The 20269-nt window shown below is 37.8% G+C and overlaps 1 protein-coding gene across 5 annotated transcripts in view; it reads left to right on the forward strand.

The window, feature by feature from the left end:
- Positions 1-20269, forward strand: part of Daao1 (D-amino acid oxidase 1) — an 87975-nt gene that overhangs the window by 59060 nt on the left and 8646 nt on the right. For all 5 annotated transcript variants that reach the window (XM_076180174.1, XM_076180176.1, XM_076180173.1 and 2 more), the window contains exons 6-7: positions 7017-7205; positions 10854-10946. In XM_076180174.1, coding sequence (XP_076036289.1) covers positions 7017-7205; positions 10854-10946 — 282 coding nt within the window. The remainder of the gene's footprint in view (positions 1-7016; positions 7206-10853; positions 10947-20269) is intronic.

A 20269-nucleotide genomic window follows, 5' to 3' on the forward strand; every position in this document is an offset into this window, starting at 1 on the left:
TTAAGCATAAGATAAAGGAAGCAAAGAGGAGAGCTGATGTGAAATGGGGAAAGAGTATGACAGAAAATTTTGAAAGTAATAAAAAGATGTTTTGGAAGGAAATTAAAAGAGGAAGAGGAGCCGAATCAAGTAGAGAAGAAAAGGTAAAAGGTGCAGATGGAGAGGTGATAATGGAAGAGAAGGCAGTGAGAGGAAGGGCAGAGTATTTTAGGGAGTTGCTAAATGTGAAGGAGGATAGGGAGGGAAAGGTAGTTGCAGTGGGAAGCGCTAAGAAAATGAGAGTGATGAGTGAGGAGAATGGAGGAGAAATAGGGAAGGATGAAGTGAAAGCAGCCGTTAAGATGATAAGAGGAGGTAAGGCACCTGGGTTGGATGGATGCCATGCAGAATGTCTGAAGAATGTAGGTACAGTTATGGTGGACTGGCTGGTTTGTTTAAGAGAGGGTAGAGTGCCGGAGGACTGGAGGAGTGCCTGTATAGTTCCGCTTTACAAAGGAAAGGGGGACAAGTGTGAGTGTAGTAGTTACAGAGGGATCAGCTTGTTGAGTGTAGTTGGGAAGGCTTATGGGAGGGTCTTGATTGAGAGGATTAGGAGAAGAACAGAGGGAGTAATTGGTGAGGAACAGTGTGGTTTTAGGACAGGTAGGGGATGTGTAGATCAGATTTTTGTGGTAAGACAGATATGTGAGAAAGCTATAGGAAAAGGTAAGGATGTTTTTTGGGCTTTTATGGATCTGGAAAAGGCTTATGACAGGGTAGACAGGAAGGCACTGTGGGAGGTACTGCAGATATATGGGATAGGAGGAAAGCTGTTAAGAGCAGTCAAGAGTTTTTATGAGAGTAGTAGAGCTTGCGTTAGGATTAGTAATGGAGAGTGAATGGTTTGAGGTAAAGGTGGGACTTCGTCAGGGATGTGTTATGTCGCCCTGGCTGTTCAATCTTTACATGGATGGGGTGGTGCGAGAGGTGAATGCAAGTGTAGTGGGTCAGGGGTTGGAGATGATTAAAGAAAATGGAGAAAAGTGGGAGGTGAGCCAGCTGTTGTTTGCTGACGACACTGCACTTGTAGCAGGATCAGAGGAGGGATTGAGGAAATTAGTGACAGAGTTTGAGAAGGTGTGTGAAAGAAGGAAGCTGAAGATAAATGTGGGCAAAAGTAAGGTGATGAGATGTATAAGGGGAGAGAGTGACAGTAGGCTGGAAGTGAGCATTAAGGGTGAGAAACTGGAGGAAGTGGATAGTTTCAGATACTTCAGTGCGAATGTGACAGGAAAGGGAGGAGTGGGGGTGGAGGTAGAATGTAGATTGAGAGAAGCAAGTAAATGGCTTGGTGGATTAAAAAGTGTAATGAGAAATAGACATCTGGGAATGGTTGCTAAGAGGAGGTTATATGAAGGAGTGATTGTGCCAACAGCAATGTACGGGGCAGAAACATGGAACATGAGAGAGGAAGAGAGAAGGAGTTTGAATGTGTTTGAGATGAAATGCCTGAGAAGTATGATAGGGGTTACCAGGCTAGATAGAGTGAGAAATGAGGAGGTGAGGAGGAGAACAGGGGTGGAAAGGGAGCTGGGAGATAGGGTTGATGAAAGAGTATTAGGATAGTTTGGACACATGGAAAGAATGAGTGAAGAAAGATTAGTAAAAGAAGTGTGGAAGGCGGAGGTGGAAGGAGTGAATATGAGGGGGCGTCTTACGATGAGATGGATGGATGGGGTGAAAGGGGCTTTACAAAAGAGAGGAATGTCTGTGGAGGAAGGACAGGAGAGGACAGAAGATATTGGTGAATGGAGAAGGGTTGTGTATAGATGAGGCTGTGATGCATGAGGGGGAGTGGGTGGGGGATGGGGGTGAGGAAGTATGTATGAAAAAAATTTGACGCAGCCCGAAGGGATTTCTCCCCGTCTTCTCCTTTTCTGCATGAGGGGACGGAGATGGGAGGTCGCAGAATTTATGAAGCAGCCTTGCTGTGGATGTGCTGTGTCTTGCGACACTGCTTCTGACCCAGGGCAGTGGACAGGATGCAGGGATGACCCGTCATCCAGGAGGTGCCAAGATAGGAGGGAGGGAGGAGGGTGGAGGGGAGTGGAATATTGGGAAATGAAATGGGTGGGAGTGATTTCTATGCCTTTTTCTTTTTGGCTACCCCCCGTGTAAGGGGGAAAAAGCCTTTGGTATATGTATGTATGTACATTAGGTTTACATTTCATGCAAGTTTGAATGATGAGATTTTGGAACTACCTTTCCCAGTAATAGTGTAAAGTGAGTCAAGGATGTACCTAAAGGTGGGGCTGGGATTTGTCTGCACAATCAGCCCCTGTTATTTATGAGGTTTAAATACTAATCCATCCACCCCTAAATAAAGAATAATCATGAATACAAGAAACATATCCTGAAACCCCTATTCCCATCATTTAAGCTGCAATATATACTCACAGAACTTCCACAACATTTAAATACACTTCAAGACTCAGTTATATAGTTTTACTTTAAAAAAAAAAAGTAAAGAGCAGTATTCTTATTTCCTGAAAGAGAATATATATGGTGCCATATACACAGTACTGTATATTAGGAGTCATGCCTTAAAAATGGTAGCATATGCCATTTACTAGTAATGTAAACAAGTATCAAAGAAAATCCATTGTGCTGTAGAGTTGAGAGGTACTGAATTGTATTTACCAGGTTGCAGCATACAGGATATAAGCTATGCTCATAGGGTCCTGTCTCTACATTCTCAGTGGTAAATTTTGGTCTTAAATTGTCTCATATTGTGTGAATTTATTGTTCCTTCATCCAGATTTCTGGTTTTCCTTTTTTCTCACACTAAAGGCTCTCATCATCAAGTATGTCCACACTTGTCATAGTTTTAAACACTTATTAGATCACCATTTTTTTTCTCTCCTTTAGTGTTTGAAGTGCCAGAATATTCAGTCTCTCTTCATATGATATATTGGCAAAATCTGGAATGATTTATGTTGCTGTTTTCTGAATTTGCTCAATCTTGTTTATATATATATTTTTTGTGTGGTGGCTTCACCACAGCAGCATGTTTCAGTATAAGGCAAATCAGGTTTTCAATTACCTTCATCATGTCTCTGTCCATATATTAGAATCCTACTCTTGTGGTATGTAGATTATAAGTTTCACTAGTGAAATCTTCTGAGGTATGTTTCTGGTGACAAGTTTCCCTAGTGAATCTTTTGATGTGTGTTTCTGGAGACCAACTTTCCAGCCAGCATCATCATTCCTAAGTCCCTCTCTTCCTTTGCTTTGGTAGCCTATTCTTATTCATACCCATGTCCAATATCTTACATTTCTTCACATTGAACTTCATTTCCCACTCCTGGCTTCACTCACATACCTTTTGAAGACATTTTTGTTGCAACCAGTAGCCCTCTATATTATTTACCATCCTCATGAACTTTCCATTTTCAGCAAATAAGTTAGCATAACTTATCAATTTATTCATCATATTGTCAACTGGTACTAATACTGACCCCTGTGGGACTCCATTAGTAACTTCCCTCCATCCTGTTCTTTACTAATTTACCTAGTTGTATTTTATGGGATGAGAGCTATACTTGTAGTGACCCACTTTTGTGTCTTTCTGCATCCAGTTTGTACTTAAAATCTTGCATAGTTTTGGCATTCACTGTTTCCCTGTTTAGTTTGTTCCAGACATCAATCACTCTGTGTGGGAAGCTATTCTGTCAAATTCCTACCTCATTTCACATCAGCCCTTCACTTTGCCTCCCTCACTTTATGTTTTGCTTCTCCTTTCTTCTTCTTGTACCTCTCATATGCTTCCTTATATGCTCACTCCTCATGTGCTCACTTCTTCTCTTCTACCACCATCTTTACTTCTTCATCCCTCCATTCACAGCATTTCCTTCTGTTTACTCCCATCCTCCTTGTGCCACGTACAATCTATGCACATTTTGTCACATCTTTCTCAGAGGATGCCTATTCTTCTACTCCTATTTACCCTTGATCCCTCACCACTTCCCACACTTCTCTCAGCTTCGGGTATTACTTCTCCTTTTCTTTCTCATTCTATTTATTTACTTGAAACACCTCTCAATTTCTCACACTTTCCCTCTCCCCTTTTTTTTTTTTTTTTTTTTTTTTTTTTTTTTTTTTTTTTTTTTTTTTTTTTTTTTTTTTTTTTTTTTTTTTTTTTTTTTTTTTTTTTTTTTTTTTTTTTTTTTTTTTTTTTTTTTTTTAACTTTCAAGTTCCATTCTATTAAAAAAAATATTTGACACTCCTCCATTATCTACCCTAAAAACATGAATGCCCAGAACTCTTCCAATCCTTCAAATGTAGATGTTTGAATTATAAAAAAAAATGGATGTGAGAAAGGCTTCAGAACACAATGGGATCTCATATTGAAAGAATGTAGAGAACAGTTAGGGGACAAAGTACATTAATTGATAATATGTTCACTGAAAGAGATGAAGTTGTCTTTGGACTTGAAATCTGCAAATATGGTACCAATATTTTAGGGGGAAACAGGAAAGTACTGCTAAATTATAGACCAGTATTACTGACCAGTGTCATAGCCAAAATATGTTAAGAAATTGTATAAGATGAATGGATAAAACATTTAGAGGAGAAATAATATTGGATGACAACTAATTTGGATTTAGAGAAGTAAACTCATGTGTAATCAGTCTGCTAAATTTATACTACTTGAAAGTATTTGATGTGTTGCATGAGAGAAAAGGATGGGTAGACTGTGTATACCTAGATTTGGAAAAGGTATTTGACAAAGTGCCACCATTTTTTAACATAAATCAAGGGCTTCTTCACCCTTCTAGATGTTAATCATAATCCTGAAAGTCATAATCTTGAATACTGTAACCATGAAATTTTAGATAAAAGATCAATATCCCTAATATAATGAAATCCCCCCAAAATTAGACTCTCAAAAAATAATCTTTGGGAAAAATTTAAATACAAATAGTTTTTTAAATAATATTTTTAAATGAGGAGGTGAGGAAGAGAAGGGGGGTGGAAAGGGAGTTGGGAGATAAGGTTTATGAAAGATTATTGGGATGGTTTGGACACATGGAAAGAATGAGTGAAGAAAGACTAGTAAAAGAGGTGTGGAAGGAGTGAACATGAGGGGTCGACCTAGGATGAGATGGATAGATGGGATAAAAGGGACATTGGGAAAGAGGGGAATGTCTGTTGAGGAAGGATGGGAGAGGACAGAAGATAGGGGTGAATGGAGAATGGTTGTGTATGGATGATGCTGTGATGCATGAGGTGGAGTGGGAGGGGAATGGGGGGGGGTGAGGGAGTATGTATGAGAAATTAATTGACACAGCAGTAAGGGATTTCTCCTCGTCTTCTCCTTTTCTGCATGAGGGGACGGAGAGGGGGGGGTAGCCGATTTAATGAAGCGGCCTTGCTGTGGATGGGCTGTGTCATGTGACACTGCTTCTGATCCAGGGTAGTGGGCGAGATGCAGGGATGACCTGTCATCCAGGAGGTGCCAAGATAAGAGGGAGGGAAGAGGGTAGAGGCATATATTAGGGATGGAATGAGTGGGAGTGGTCTTTATGCCTTTGTTTTTTGGCTACCTCCCTTATAAGGGTGAAAAAGCCTTTGGTATATGTTATGTATTTCTATACATTGATCTTTCAGGATTTCAAATTTTGGGATGACAGCATTTGGGATTATGACCAAAAATCCATTACTTCTAAGACCCCATATTTTACAATCTCCATATTAATCCTTTGCATGGCAATTTGTAGTAGTAGGAGGTAGGGAGGTGAGTTAGGTTGAGAGGAAAAGGTAAAGGGTAAAAATAGACAATGTTAATGGAAGTGAGGGCAGTAAGGGAAAGATGGGTTAAGTATTTCATTATTTAAATTTTCAGGGTTACAGCATTTGGGATTATGACTTTCAGGATTATGATTGGTACTCAAAATGAACACACTGAAAGGGAAAAAGATTTGTGATAGATGTATGATAAAAGTAGCGAAATATGAAAAGTTGTATTGAGTAGAGAAAAATGACTAGTGGGGTATTACAGTGATCACTCCTAGCACCTATAATGTTTCTATTTATATACAGGGAGTCCTCGGTTTATGACGGTTTTGACTTCTGCAGTGTTTGTCCCTGTACATTTTGCTTTGCTGATACTTGTACTTTTTTTTATAATACAAAGAACTAGTTGGTAAGTGCAGAGGAATATGTCATCATGTGATGATATTCCAAGGAATGAAGTGCAATTTTGGATTACTAATTATATACAGTACTACCTCTCATTAACGGACTAAAAGGGGGGTAACGGTGTCTGTTGATGTGAATAATCCATTGATTTGGAGTGGTTTTTGGGTGGCATAGTGATTGCACAGCACTAAACAGCAGCACCAAAAACACCGAAAACACAGCAAAAACACCGCAAACACAGCTAATTAACGTCCGTTAATGAGAGGTAGTACTGTATATATATATATATATATATATATATATATATATATATATATATATATATATATATATATATTTTTTTTTTTTTTTTTTTTTTTTTTTTTTTTTTCCCGAATCACCATGAAAGGTTCTTACTTATACAGAAAATCAGTTTATGACATTGCGCAGGAATGGAACTCCATCATAACTCGAGGACCCCCTGTAATAGGTTCTTGATATTCTGTGATTATATTATGGGGAATTCAGGGATTTATTCTGAGTCATGTCTGTTTGCTCTTAAATCCATTAAATGGGGGGTCTATTAAATCATTATTAGAAAACATGCCAAATGTAAAGTGAGAAACTATAAGTACTGGAGTATTGTAATGAAATTAGAATTATCACAAGTGTCCTACGTGTGAACCCTTGACTTTTATCCCCTTTATTTCAATTAAAGTTGTATGATTATCCAGTAATGTAATAACACAGTAATTTTTTTAAGAACTTCAGAATAAAGTACATGTATATGTTTCAGATGGTAAATGAATAATTATCATATGTTATCAAATATTAACTCTTGAATTTGTTTTTATAGGTGAATGCTCCATGGGTGAAAAACTTTTTGTATGTGGACTATGACACTTACATTCTCCCAGGCTTCAGTAGTATTACACTAGGAGGTTGTCGGCAGTATGACTCATGGAATGCAGAGGTGAATAAGTATGATTCAGCTGCCATCTGGGAACGGTGCACATCTATACTGCCCAGCCTGGAAAAAGCAGAGGTATGTTAGCTCTTTCTCTGAAATGATTGTAGAAATACATGTTTCTTTTAAACTCTTAATATATATACATTTTAACACCCACAATGCACTTTAATTCTAAGCCATCAAAGGCCAGCATGCTGAAATTGAAATGTGGTACTGCTGAGGACTTGAACCCGACATCCTCATGACAAGTGCGACAGTGACTTTCCAACTAGGCTATCAAGAGAGATAAAGGTTAAGTGCATTTTTTCTTATATATTTGTATGCTCGAGTTACATACACATATATGAAATTTTGCATTCAACCCATCTCCACCATGATAGTACAATTGGAAGTATATGAACGCAGCAAAGTATTTGTACAACACTGAATGGGTCCCAGTGATTAGAGATATATTTTAACAACCAAAATGCACTTTAATTCTAAGCCATCAAAGGCCAGCATGCTGAAATTGAAATGTGGTACTGCCCAGGAGTCAAACCCGGCATCCTCATGACAAGTGTGACATTGACTTTCCAACTAGGCTATCAAGAGAGATAAAGGTTAAGCACATTTTTTCTTATATATTTGTATGCTCGAGTTACACATATATGAAATTTAGTGTTCAACCCATCTATACCATGATAGTACAATTGGAAGTCCTCCAGCACTCTACCCTCTTTTAAACATTAAATAACCTCACCAGCCAGCCCACCATCACTGTACTTCCTTTTTTAAGACATTCTGCATGACACCCATCTAACCCAAGTGCCTTACCTGCTCTCATCTTCTTAACAACTGCCTTCCCTTCATCTTTTTTAATTTCTTCTCCATTTTCCTCACTCATCACAGTCATTTTCTTAGCACTTCCTACTGCAACTACCTTTCCCTCCCTATTCTCTTTCACATTTAGCAACTCCCTAAAATACTCTGCCCATCTTCCTCTTACTGCCATCTCTTCCATTATCATCTCTCCATCTGCACCTTTTACCTTTTCTCCTCTACTTGATTCACCTCTTCCTCTCTTAACTGCCCTCCAAAACATTGTTTTATTACTTTCAAAATTTTCTGTCATACTCTTACCCTATTTTACATCTGCTCTCCTCTTTGCCTCTTTTATCTTATGCTTTACTTCTCTTCTCTTTTCTTTGTACCTCTCATATGATTCTCTCATCCTATTTTGTAACCAATCAGTGAATGCTCACTTCTTCTCTTCTACAACCTTCTTTGCTTCATCATCCCACCACTCACTACCCTTCCTTCTATTTCCTCCTGTCCTCCTTGTTCCACACACCATCTTTGCACACCTTGTGACTCCCTCCTTGAAACATCCCATTTCCTCCTCCACTCCTAGTTCTACTCTATCCTTCACTCCCTCCCACTCCTGTCTCAGTTTCTTCTTGTACTCCTCCTTTTCTCATTTAAGCAATTCACTTTAAGCACCTGTCTTCTGTCCATTTCCCCTTTCTCCATCTACCCTCCACTCTCAACTTACCTTCCACCAAAAAATGATCTGATATTCCCCCACTCTCTCCCCTTAGAACATGTACATCCTTAACTCTTCCTACTATACTCCTGATTACCACTATATAGTCCATTAATGCTCTACCATCCTTCCATCTACCACCCTCATGTGTCCTTACATGAGTTAACCCTGGATTTTGTGACCTGGTTTGATCATGATTTTTGTGTTTATTATCACTCAGAGTAAAAGAGAACAAGTAATACAACAGTGACTTTATATTTTATTATGCGAGTAGTGTGATGCAATGTACATATGGCAGCCAATGCTGTGCATGATAATTTGATTCGTACTGAAGTGGTTAAAGAAAATGGAGAAAAATGGGAAATAAGCCAGTTGTTGTTTGCTGATGACACTGCACTTGTAGCAGGATCAGAGGAGGGATTAAGGAAGACAGTGACAGAGTTTGGGAAGGTGTGTGAAAGAAGGAAGTTGAAGATAAATGTGGGTAAAAGTAAGGTGATGAAATGTACAAGGGGAGAGGATGGCAACAAATTGGAGAGAAACTGGAGGAAGTGGATAGCTTTAGATACCTAGGTGCGAATGTGGTGTGAAAGGGAGGAGTGAAAGTGGAGTTAGAATGTAGATTGAAAGAAGCATATAAATGCCTTGGGGGATTAAAAAGTGTAATGAGAAATAGACATTTGAGAATGAATGCTAAGTGGAGATTGTATGAAGGGGTGATTATGCTGACAGAATTGTATGGGGCAGAAACATAGAATATAAGAGAAGAAGAGTTTAAATGTGTTTGAGGTGAAATGCCTGAGAAGTATAGTAGGGGTTGCTAGACTGGATAGAGTGAGAAATAAGAAGGTAAGGATGAGAGCAGGGGTGAAAAGGGGGTTGGGAGATAGGGTTGATGAAAAAGTATTGGGTTGAGTTATACACATGGAAAGAAAGAGTGAAGAAAGATTAGTAAAAAAGGTGCAGATGGCAGAGGTGGAAGGGGTGAACATGAGGGGGCAACCAAGGGCATTGGTAAAGGGGGGAATGTCTGTTGAGGAAGGAAGGGAGAAGACACAAGATAGGGGTGAGTGGAGAATGGTTGTGTATGGATGACGCCATGATGCATGGAATGGAGTGGGTGGGGGATGGGGGATGAGGGAGTATGTGTGAATGATATTTTGACACAGCCCGAAGGGATTTCTCTCTGTCTTCTCTTTTTCTGCATGAGGGGATGGAGAAGGGAAGTCGCCTATTAAGTGACGGCCTTGCTGTGGATGTGCTGTGTCTTGCTGCATTGGTTTTTTACTGATCTCCACATTTTTCCATTGTTAGTCTTTCCACCTATTTTGTTGGTTAGTTTTCTGTTTTCTTTCTGTTCCTTTTAAGTCACTATATGGAAAACATACAGTCCTACACTGCTGGCAAGGATCCATGGAATCTCCCACAGACCTCTAGGAGAAAAAAATTGAATTATTGTCTGTGTTATCACTGAGGGACTGGCCCAAAGTTGTAGGAAAAGGAGAGCAGTCACCAGTTTTCAGCTCTCCTTACATAAAAAAAATTAAGAAATACAGCTCAAGTTAATAGATCTTGGGTCTGGTCCAGATACCAAGTGCCAGCCCCTCAGGACTGCACCTTCTGATTGAGGTGAGGTTGATAGGTTTTGAAGAATGGCAGCCTTGCTATCCATCTTGCAGGACCACCACATGAAAATATTCATCATTGGTCTATTTTTAAGATAGATCACCAGCAGGTACTGTACTACCTGTCATTGATCCCACACTGTTGAATGCAAGAGAACAACAAAATTTCAGCATAAGAGATCATATTGATGTAAACATAACATATAGCTTAGTTATCCAAGTAATAGATACTTTCACAAAATCCCCTTTTACACCAAGGATTATCTATCAATTGGAAACTGTTAACATATTCCCTGTATTCATAAAGGATGGAAAGGATTCTTTAAACTAGAGTTTAGATCTACTCACATAATAGGGAAGACAATGGAAAATGTAATAGTATATATATATATATATGTATATATATATATATATATATATATATATATATATATATATATATATATATATATATATATCAGACAGGGAATTCATTTTCATACCTGAATGTTATTGTGTAAGGATACCAAACTCTTTGTAGTGTTATGTTGTAACAACAATTAAATGTTTTACTTTTGCTCTTCTCTTTTTATGTAGATAGTAAAGGAATGGGTGGGGTGGCGACCATACCGTTACTGTGTGAGAATTGAAAAGGAGAATTTTCCCACGAAGAATGGCAATACACTTAAGGTAAGAAAGAAATGACTTAATTCTTCCATCATGGTAACATAATTTTAAGATTTTGTTCTCAATAATGCTTAACAGATTTATTCATTTGAGGGACCCTGAATTGAGGTAAAGATAGTCTATTTCAACTTAAACCCTTGTCAAGCTCAGGGATGTCTTGGTGAATGAAATTGGCAGTCACCAGAACAAAAAAGAAAGGTATGCAAAAATGTTGAAGGGTTCAAGATTGGAATAAGAACCTATGGATCACTAGAAAATATTCCTCCATTAAGTTATTCAATGAGTTGATCCATCTGTATGGAAAAATGTGTTCTGATATACGTAAGCATGCAGTCTTTTTCAACTTGTTCCCATAACTTCATGCCCTCACATTCCAAGCCAAGAGATCACCTCTGTTAGTGAACAAACACTGCAGTCATGTCACCTCTTTCTCTTCTTTAATATTGGCAGGTCCATTACTTCTCATCTTTCCTCATATATTGTTTACCTTTTAGGCTGGGGATCAATTTGCTGCTATTTGTATTGTCTTCATATAACTCACATCCGTCATTTTGTGTTGAGACCACACCACTGTTGCATGTTTTAATCTGGAGTGGATTAGTTCTTCATAAGTTTTTCTTATCATCTCTCCATTCTTGTAGTGGATACCCATTCTTACACAAGAACATAAGAATAAAGGAGACTGCAAGAGACCATGAGGCCTACGCTAGGAAGTTCCATGCCCATTACCAGCTATCATTCCCATCCATAAAGTTATCGTACCTTCTCTTAAAACAACCAGTAGTTCCAGCACTCACCGCATGGTTACTAGGTCTTCCATTTGTTAATCACTCTATTGGTAAACTAGTCCATGCATATTTCTTCCTTTAATCTAAATTTGTCCAATTTAAATCCATTACTGACTCCTGCCCTTCTGTCTTAATATGATGACCTTGCTTGCATCACTCTTGCTAAAGCTCTTGACCCATTTGAATACCATTATTAGATCATGCTGCACTCTACATCTTTCCAGAGAGTGCAAGTTAAGGTAAAGTGCTTAAGCTTGTTTTCGTAAGGTAAATTTCTGAGTTCATATATCATTTTAGTCATTCTCCTCTGTACTGATTGTAGTGAATTCCATAGGATGGAGACCAAAACTGTACCACATAGTCAAGGATGGGTCTAATTATTGCCAAGACAGTTTAATAACTACATCTGCACTTTTATTTGTAACTGTCTTTGCAATAAATCCTAATGTTTTATTAGCTCTGTTCCTGGCACTAATGCACTGTTTCCTGGATTTATGATTAGGACTTGCCAATACTCCCAAGTCTTTTTTCTCTTAAATGATGTTATCTAAGCTATACCTGTTTTCTGGATTGTGTAAACTTACATTTAACACACTGCACTTTGAGATGTTGAAGTTTATTTGCCATTTTTTTGACCATACAAACAATTTGTTAATATCTTCCTGGAGTACCCTGGCATTTTCCCCTGTCTTGGAATGGTCCACTGTTGCTTTCCTTTACATAGGAATGGATCTTGTGTAACTTATCTTATGTCTTACACTATAAGAAGTAGAGGGTTGTGGGCTGTGCCAAGGTGACTGACCTGCCCCTTCCACAATGTCCTGAGGAGAACTAAAGATGTGTGGGTGATAAGGTAGGGAGCATGGACTTGCTCACCCTGAGTTGCCAAATGACATTTCAAAACATATGGGAGAGAACTATAGGCCACCGAGTTTAAAAATAGCTTTCACAATATATGATGTAAATTGTAGGTACATGCTGTTCATCATATGATGTATGTTGCAGTTTACAGTTTAAGAGGTCATGGAGCAATAGAGAAAACGTAGCCTAGAAGAAGGAATAGTGAAGGCTGTATAAAAAGAGAGAGAGAGAGAGAATCTATTGTCATATGTACTGGTGTCATACTCTGGCTAGCAAATAGACCACATCCCCTCATGAAAGTTGTGCCAGGAATAGGAGACATTAAAGGTTAAGGAAATTACCTATGTGATTCTAGGGAAGGACTCAAATGTAACAGACCTCATTGATAACATGTTTAGGTTAGGTCATACAAGAGAAATGGCACATGCCCTGTGAAAATAAAATCCAAGTTGCAAGCTAAGGCAAAGTAATCAGTAAGTCATGGAAGTTAGCTTGAGAGGTACATACATATACCAAATGCTTTTTTCCCCTTTACACAGGAGGTAGCTTGAGAGGTAAAGTTCAGAAATATTTGGATTGTGAAAGATTATTATTATTTTGTAATGAGAAATAGACATTTGAGAATGGATGCTAAGAGGAGATTGTATGGAGTGATTGTGCCGACAGCACTGTATGGGGCAGAAACATGGAACATAAAAAAGGAAAAGAAAAGGAGTTTGAATGTGTTGAGATGAGGTGTCTGAGAAGTATGATAGGGATTACTAGGCTGGATAGCATGAGAAATGAGGAGGTGAGGAGGAGAAAGGAGAACAGGGGTGGAAAGGGAGTTGGGAGATAGGGTGGATGAAAGAGTATTAGGATGGTTTGGACACATGGAAAGAATGAGTGAAGAAAGACTAGTAAAAGAGGTGTGGAAGGAGTGAACATGAGAGGGCAACCTAGAATGAGATGGATGGGGTAAAAGGGGCTTTGGGGAAGAGGGGAATGTCTGTTGAGGAAGGATGGGAGAGGACAGAAGACAGGGGTGAATGGAGAATGGTTGTATATGGGTGATGTTGTGATCCATGAGGTGGAATGGGTGAGGGAGGGGGGGTAAGAGAGTATGTGTGAGAAAAATTTGACGCTGCCTTAAGGGATTTCTCCCCGTCTTCTCCTTTTGTGCATGAGGGGACGAAGAGAGGGGGGTCGCCGAATTAATGAAGCAGCCTTGCTGTGGATGTGCTGTGTCTTGCGACACTGCTTCTGACCCAGGGCAGTGGACAAGATGCAGGGATGACCCGTCATCCAGGAAGTGCCAAGATAAGAGGGAGGGAAGAGGGTGGAGGGGAGTGGAGTATGATAGGGATGGAATGGGTGGGAGTGGTTTTTATGCCTTTGTTTTTTGGCTACCTCCCTTATAAGGGGGAAAAAAGCCTTTGGTATATGTATGTATATATGTCAACAGCCTAATTTGTCAAAATTGGCAATTGGTAAGGTAGGTCATTAGTTGTCATTCCCTAGACTGTCTGGGCCAGGTGGTCCCGTCTCTTTGAGGAATGCCACAGTTGGAATGGGGGTTTTCCCACAAATCCTTTATGGAGTGTTTATTGTGTTGTTGGCATGTTTCATTCTGTACAATTCAGTCTTCCATAATGTGTTGTATAGTATGGGTTAAAGTACTGCATCCTGGACAGTGATCTGTCATACAGCCTCTTGTGGTAACTTAGAAGGACTAGAATCTAGTCACTAAATGGTGGCTGCACTGCATTCTGGCCAGGTGTACTCTGTCCTTTTTGGGGAGAGAGGATTCAGAAGGATGGATAACAGGGGGTCTGGCATACAGCAATGTATTATCTTTCAGTTTTTGTCGGAGCAGTGAGTGATATAATTATGGATATCCCTGTGGAGGCTGGTGCCTGGTGTCTGTGGAGGAAGAGAGTATTTATATATGATATAAGTATTTAGGTGTTGTTTTGATGTTTTTTGGTGTGTGTGAGTGTTCTGCTGTGCAGTGGGTATGCTGTGTTTGTGGAGGCTGCAGCAAGCATTTGTGTGCCTCTCATGTCAAGGTGATCCTTGACTTTGAAGACTCATTTCATGGTGTAAATGGTCTGTAGTTGTTGTATTTGTGCAACCTGTAGTTGTCTTAAGGACTTTTTGTATGATCTGTAGGGTGTTGCTGTGTGTCAGTTGGGAGGAATGGGAAGCTAGTAGCAAAGTAGATTCCTGGGGAAATACCCTGTAAGTACAGCAATGGAAAACTCAGGTAAGAGGAGTGATGTTCTCACAAGTTTAGATCTGCTGTTAACCAAAGAACCAGACAACATCAGTTCCTTGAACTACCTTTACCTCAAAGGGAAAAGTGACCATGTAACAACTGAAATAGAGGCAATGAAAGAATAAATTTTGTGAAACCAGATTATTTAGGATTGAAAAAATTCTTTGAAGAAGCAAATTGGGAGGAAATTATGAATACCACAAAAATAAAGATGAATTAGGAAACCTTTCTTGACATTTACAACCTGAGAGTAAACAAGCAGGTGCCAAAGATTAGTGGAAGGAAGAAGCAGAAACAGGACTGGTTTAACAAAAGGTAAGAGATTGCAAAAAGTCCAGGGAGAAGAAACAATAAAACTATAGAAACTTATAAGCAAGCTAGAAATGACTATACAAGTATTTATTGAGAAGTAAGCAATTTTGAAAGAGGTGTAGCAGATTAATACAAAAATTAACTAAAAATGTTTTGCAGGTTTGCAAACAGTAAATTGAGAAAAAGGAAGTACTGTAATTAACAAGTTAGTAATGGGTGGTGAGGTCACTGAGGAGACCTCAGCTCAAGCTGAAATAATGAGAGTTTCCAGTTGGTCTTCACACACAAAAAAATGTAAAGTACTGGAAATGGGCAATAACTGCAAAAGATCATACTTAAACTATTCCCTGGGAAAGACAACCTGTCACCTGACAGACACATCAGCAGGACTGTGGGAAAGACATATGGAATGCTACAAAAGATTAACTTCTTTAATATGAGTCAAATTCTCACGGGCAGCATCAGTTGCCTGATGTACAATAATGAATCACAAGTATTCGCATTATAAGATATTAAATTACAGCTGTACAGTATTACTCATTTCCTTTCACTCTGAATATTAATAACCATAGAAAATATGATCAGGCCAGTTCACAGAATATGGGGGTCACGCAACTACTACATAATAATAAATACTGTATAATCAAGATGCTGACACCGGCATCCTCATATACCCACTTGTGCCTCATGATGCCTACTTAGGCATCATCATATGGAAGGAGTTAAAGTGGCTTTTTACTTTATGAATGAAGAGATGATGAAATAATTGTTGAAACCCTGATCAATCCAAGACTGAAATATGCATCAGTAATATGGTCCCCACACAGAGTGAAGGATATAAGTAAGATTGAGAGAATACATAGTGCAGCAACCAAACTGGTCCCCAGCTTGGCAGATAAACCATATGAGGAAAGATGAAAAGCACTGGATCTATCAACCATGAAAGATGGAAGAGAAAGAAGTGATATGATTACAGTGTTCATGTCAGTAAAAGGGATAGATCACATTGACAGAAGAGATCTCTTGATTAAGGATGAGGGGGCTTTAAGAGATCATGGGAACAATTTAAGAAAGACCACATGTCCAAACAATGTGAAGAAATACTGTTTTCCATATAGATGCACAAGTACTTGGAATAGCTTAGAAGGTGATATAGCCCAAGCATGAACAGTACATGACTTCAAATCTAAATATGATATTTGGAAATCAAGGTTATAGATTAGGTTAGACCTGTACATGAATTTGAGGCTAGGTATGAAAAAATTGGAGAGTAGGAGAGGGGACCCATTGAATGTTACTTCTTTCCTGTATACTACAATTAGGTATACATACATATTACATATAATTACATATACACACACTCATGGGCAGGTAGTTAGGTGTGTATTTACCTAGCTGTATTTACCTAGTTGTATTTTACGGGAAGGGGAGCTATGCTCGTGGTGTCCCGTCTTCATATCTCATTTTATCTAAACTATTTTTAAATTCATGTATTGCTTTTGCACACACCACTTTCTCATTTAACTTGTTCCAACTGTCTATTACTCTGTGAGGAAAGCTGTTCTTTTTCAGACCTCTTCTATAGCTGTCTTTCTTGATTTTCTTTCCATGTCCTCTTGTATTTCTATCATCCCATTTTATTAGATTCTCTATCAATAATTTCTATGCCTTTCATGATTCTGTAAATAGCTATCAAATCTCCTCTCTCTCTTCTTTGCTCTAGTGTCTGTAGCTCAAGTTTTGCTAGTCTCTCTTCATATGATAGTTTTGAGAGTGTTGGTGCCAATTTTGTAATTGCTCTTTGTATTCTTTCAAGTTTTTTTATACATTTTTTTGTACTTGGTGACCACATCGTTGCTGCATATATCTTGGTCTTATCAGAGTGATTAGTATTTTCTTCACCATTTCTTCATCCAGGTATGTAAATGCCACTTTGATTGTTATTGAATTATAAGTTTCACCAAAAATCTTATTTATTTGTTTCTCAGGTCATATATTATTAATAACAATGACTCCCAGGTCCTTCTCATTTTCTACTTTTTTTATTCTTTCTTCTCCCAATTTATATGATCCTGTTATTCTGTTTTTGCTTTTTCCAAATTCCATTATACTACACTTTTTAGTGTTGAACTCCATCTCCCACTTCCTACGCCATTCCCATACTTTATTTAGATCACTCTGTAGTGACTCACAATCTTCTTCCGTGTTCACTTTTTTTTAATAGTTTTGCATCATCTGCAAAGCTCATATAACTTTCAATTTCTTCATCCATATCATTAATATATATAGCAAACATTATTGGGGCCAGAACTGTTCCTTGTGGAACACCACTTATTACGTCATCTCATTTTGAGTGTTTGTCTCTTATCACTACTCTCATTTTTCTTTCTTGCAAAAAGTCTTCCATCCATTTAAGCAGTTTGCCCTGTATTCCTCCTTCAGTTTCTAATTTCTTAAGCAACTTCTTATGTGGTACTTTGTCAAAAGCTTTTTTTTTAGGTCTAGAAATGCACAATCAGCCCATCCATCTCTTTCTTGTATTATATCTATTAGCCTTGAATAGAAACATATTAAATTGGTGACGCATGATCGTCCTTGTCTGAATCCAAATTGCCTTGGATTTAGCACATTGTTTTTTTTCTAAATATTTTACCCATCTACTTTTGACAATTCTTTCACAAATTTTTGCTATTGTACTTGTTAGAGAGACTGGTCTATAGTTGGTAGGGTCTTCGTTATTTCCCCCTTTATATATAGGTACTATATTTGTTTTTTTCCAATCTTCTGGAACTTTTCCTTCTTTCAAGGAAATGTTTATTATGCTATGTATTTTGTCTGCCAGTTCATTCCTGCATTATTTCAAAATCCAGTTTGCAATTTCATCTGGTCCATGCGATTTTCTGACATCAAGATTACTCAAGTGTTTCATTATTTCATTCTTTGTTACTTCTATTTCTGTCATAGGGGAGACTTTCTCTTTCCATTCGATTTCTCCAGGTTGTATGTTCTTCCTTGTAAACACCGATTTAAAATGCTTGTTCATAATTTCTGCCATTTCTATTTCCTCTGTGTATTCAACTCCTCCTTGTCTTAATTTCTCTAAATCTTGTTTGTTTTTCAGTTTGTTGTTTACAAATCTGTAGAATAGTTTTGGTTGATCTTTACATTTTTCTATGACATCTTTTTCATATTTTCTCTTTTCCTCTCTGCACACTTGTACATATTCATTTCTATAACAAGTATATATTTTCCATTTTTCAGGTCTTTTGTCTTTCTTCAATTTGGTCCAAGCTTTATCTCTTTGGTCTTTTAACTCCCAACAACTTTGGTTGTACCAGCACTTTACATATTCTTTTTCTTGTTTTTGTCTTGAGACATACTTTTCCACTCCTTTTTAATAAATTTTTGTCAAAATATTCCATTTCTCTTCCACTGCTGTTTCTTCTTTGTATATTCTTTCCCAGTTTTCTTTTTGAAAGAATTCTTTTATTTTATCAAAATTTGTTTTTTTCATACATCATTCTTCCTTTTCTATATTGTTAATTTCTTTTCATGTATTTCTCCTCATTTAGTTCCAGTTCAATCAATATGTGGTCACTTTTACTTATTCGTGTCTTATATTCAATCTTTTCCACAATTTTAGGTTCAGATGTGATTATTAGGTCTAGTCTCGATGGTTCTTCATTTCTATACCTAGTATTCTCTTGTATCCATTGTGTCATTGTGTGGTCAATAATCATCTCAAGTAGAACATTTCCCTATGAGCCGTCTCCACCCTTTACTGTCATCTCTTCCCAGCAGACTTCTTTGCAATTAAAGTCGCCCATTATAACTATTCTTCCTCCATCTTCCATTATCTTATTTAATGTTATCCTTGTGTCTTCAAACATACTTTTATGTTCACTCTCTTCCCACGAGGCTATTTTTGGAGGCACATAGTTTATTACAAACTTTCTGCTCTTCTTATCTCTGTCTTCCACTTCGATCATAATCATCTCTACTGTATTCTTTCCATATGTGACACTCCTCATGTTTATATCTTTCTTAGTCAGGAACATAACTCCACCCCCTTGTTTTGTCTCTCTGTTTCTAATCCAATAATTATATGCATCATGTCCTACACTGTTGGGTGGTAGTGGACCTTTTAATTTTGTCTCTACAGTTCCCATTATGTCCAGTTCTTTTTCCTTCAGATAATCATTCAGTTCATTCAATCCTGTTATTAATACATCTATATTTGTGTAAGACACTCTTAATTTTCTGCTACTTCCATTGTATTTTCTGTTTCCCCTTTGTTTTTATCTGGTATGGCCCATCTCCTCACTTTCATATTCACTACTCTCCAATAGAATTTCTCTTTTTCTGTCTCTGTTCTGTTCTCATTTTTTCCCTTAGCTTCTTGTCTTTTAATTTTTTCCTCTCTTTCCGCTCTATTCATTTATCTTTTTATCCATACCATTTTATACTGTTCACTTGCTGCTAGATTCCCTGTTTTTGCTAAGATATTCTCTGCTGTCGTTTGTGACCTGAATTTAATCTTAATTGGTCTGGTCTTATCTGTACTATACTTTCCGAGTCTATACATCTCTTCAATTTGTTTCATGATTTCAGGTTCATCTTCCTGAACTAATTCTAGTAAACTGCTTACTTTTTCTTTTTCCTCTTTGATTCTTGTGGTTCTATTTAGGTTATACTTCTCTTCCATTCCTAATATAATTATACATTTCTTTTTATCTGCTAAGTCTCTTACTATATTTTCCTTCTGTCTCATCACTTTAATAACTGAGTCTTCAGTTTGTTCTTTCATTTGCTGTTTTATTATGTCAGTAAATGCAACTTTACTGTTTTCTTGGATTTTTTTTTCCAACCCTGTGCTTCTTTTGCTATGGCCTCTTTATTGTCTTTATTATTCCTCTTTAATTCCTCATTCTCATCTTTTACTTCTTTTAACTGTCTTTTTAATTCTTCTATTTCTTTAGTTAAGTTTTTGTTCACCTTCTCTAGTTCTTCCAATTTTTCAACTCTCTGCACAATCTTTGTTATATTACCAAACCTACTCTCCCAATGTTCGGTCATTTTTTCAAGTTTTTCCTCTAGTCTTGCTAATC

This window comes from Oratosquilla oratoria, chromosome 44, assembly GCF_046742065.1.
Source record: "Oratosquilla oratoria isolate Oo_2021 chromosome 44, ASM4674206v1, whole genome shotgun sequence".
Classification (NCBI taxonomy): domain Eukaryota; kingdom Metazoa; phylum Arthropoda; class Malacostraca; order Stomatopoda; family Squillidae; genus Oratosquilla; species Oratosquilla oratoria.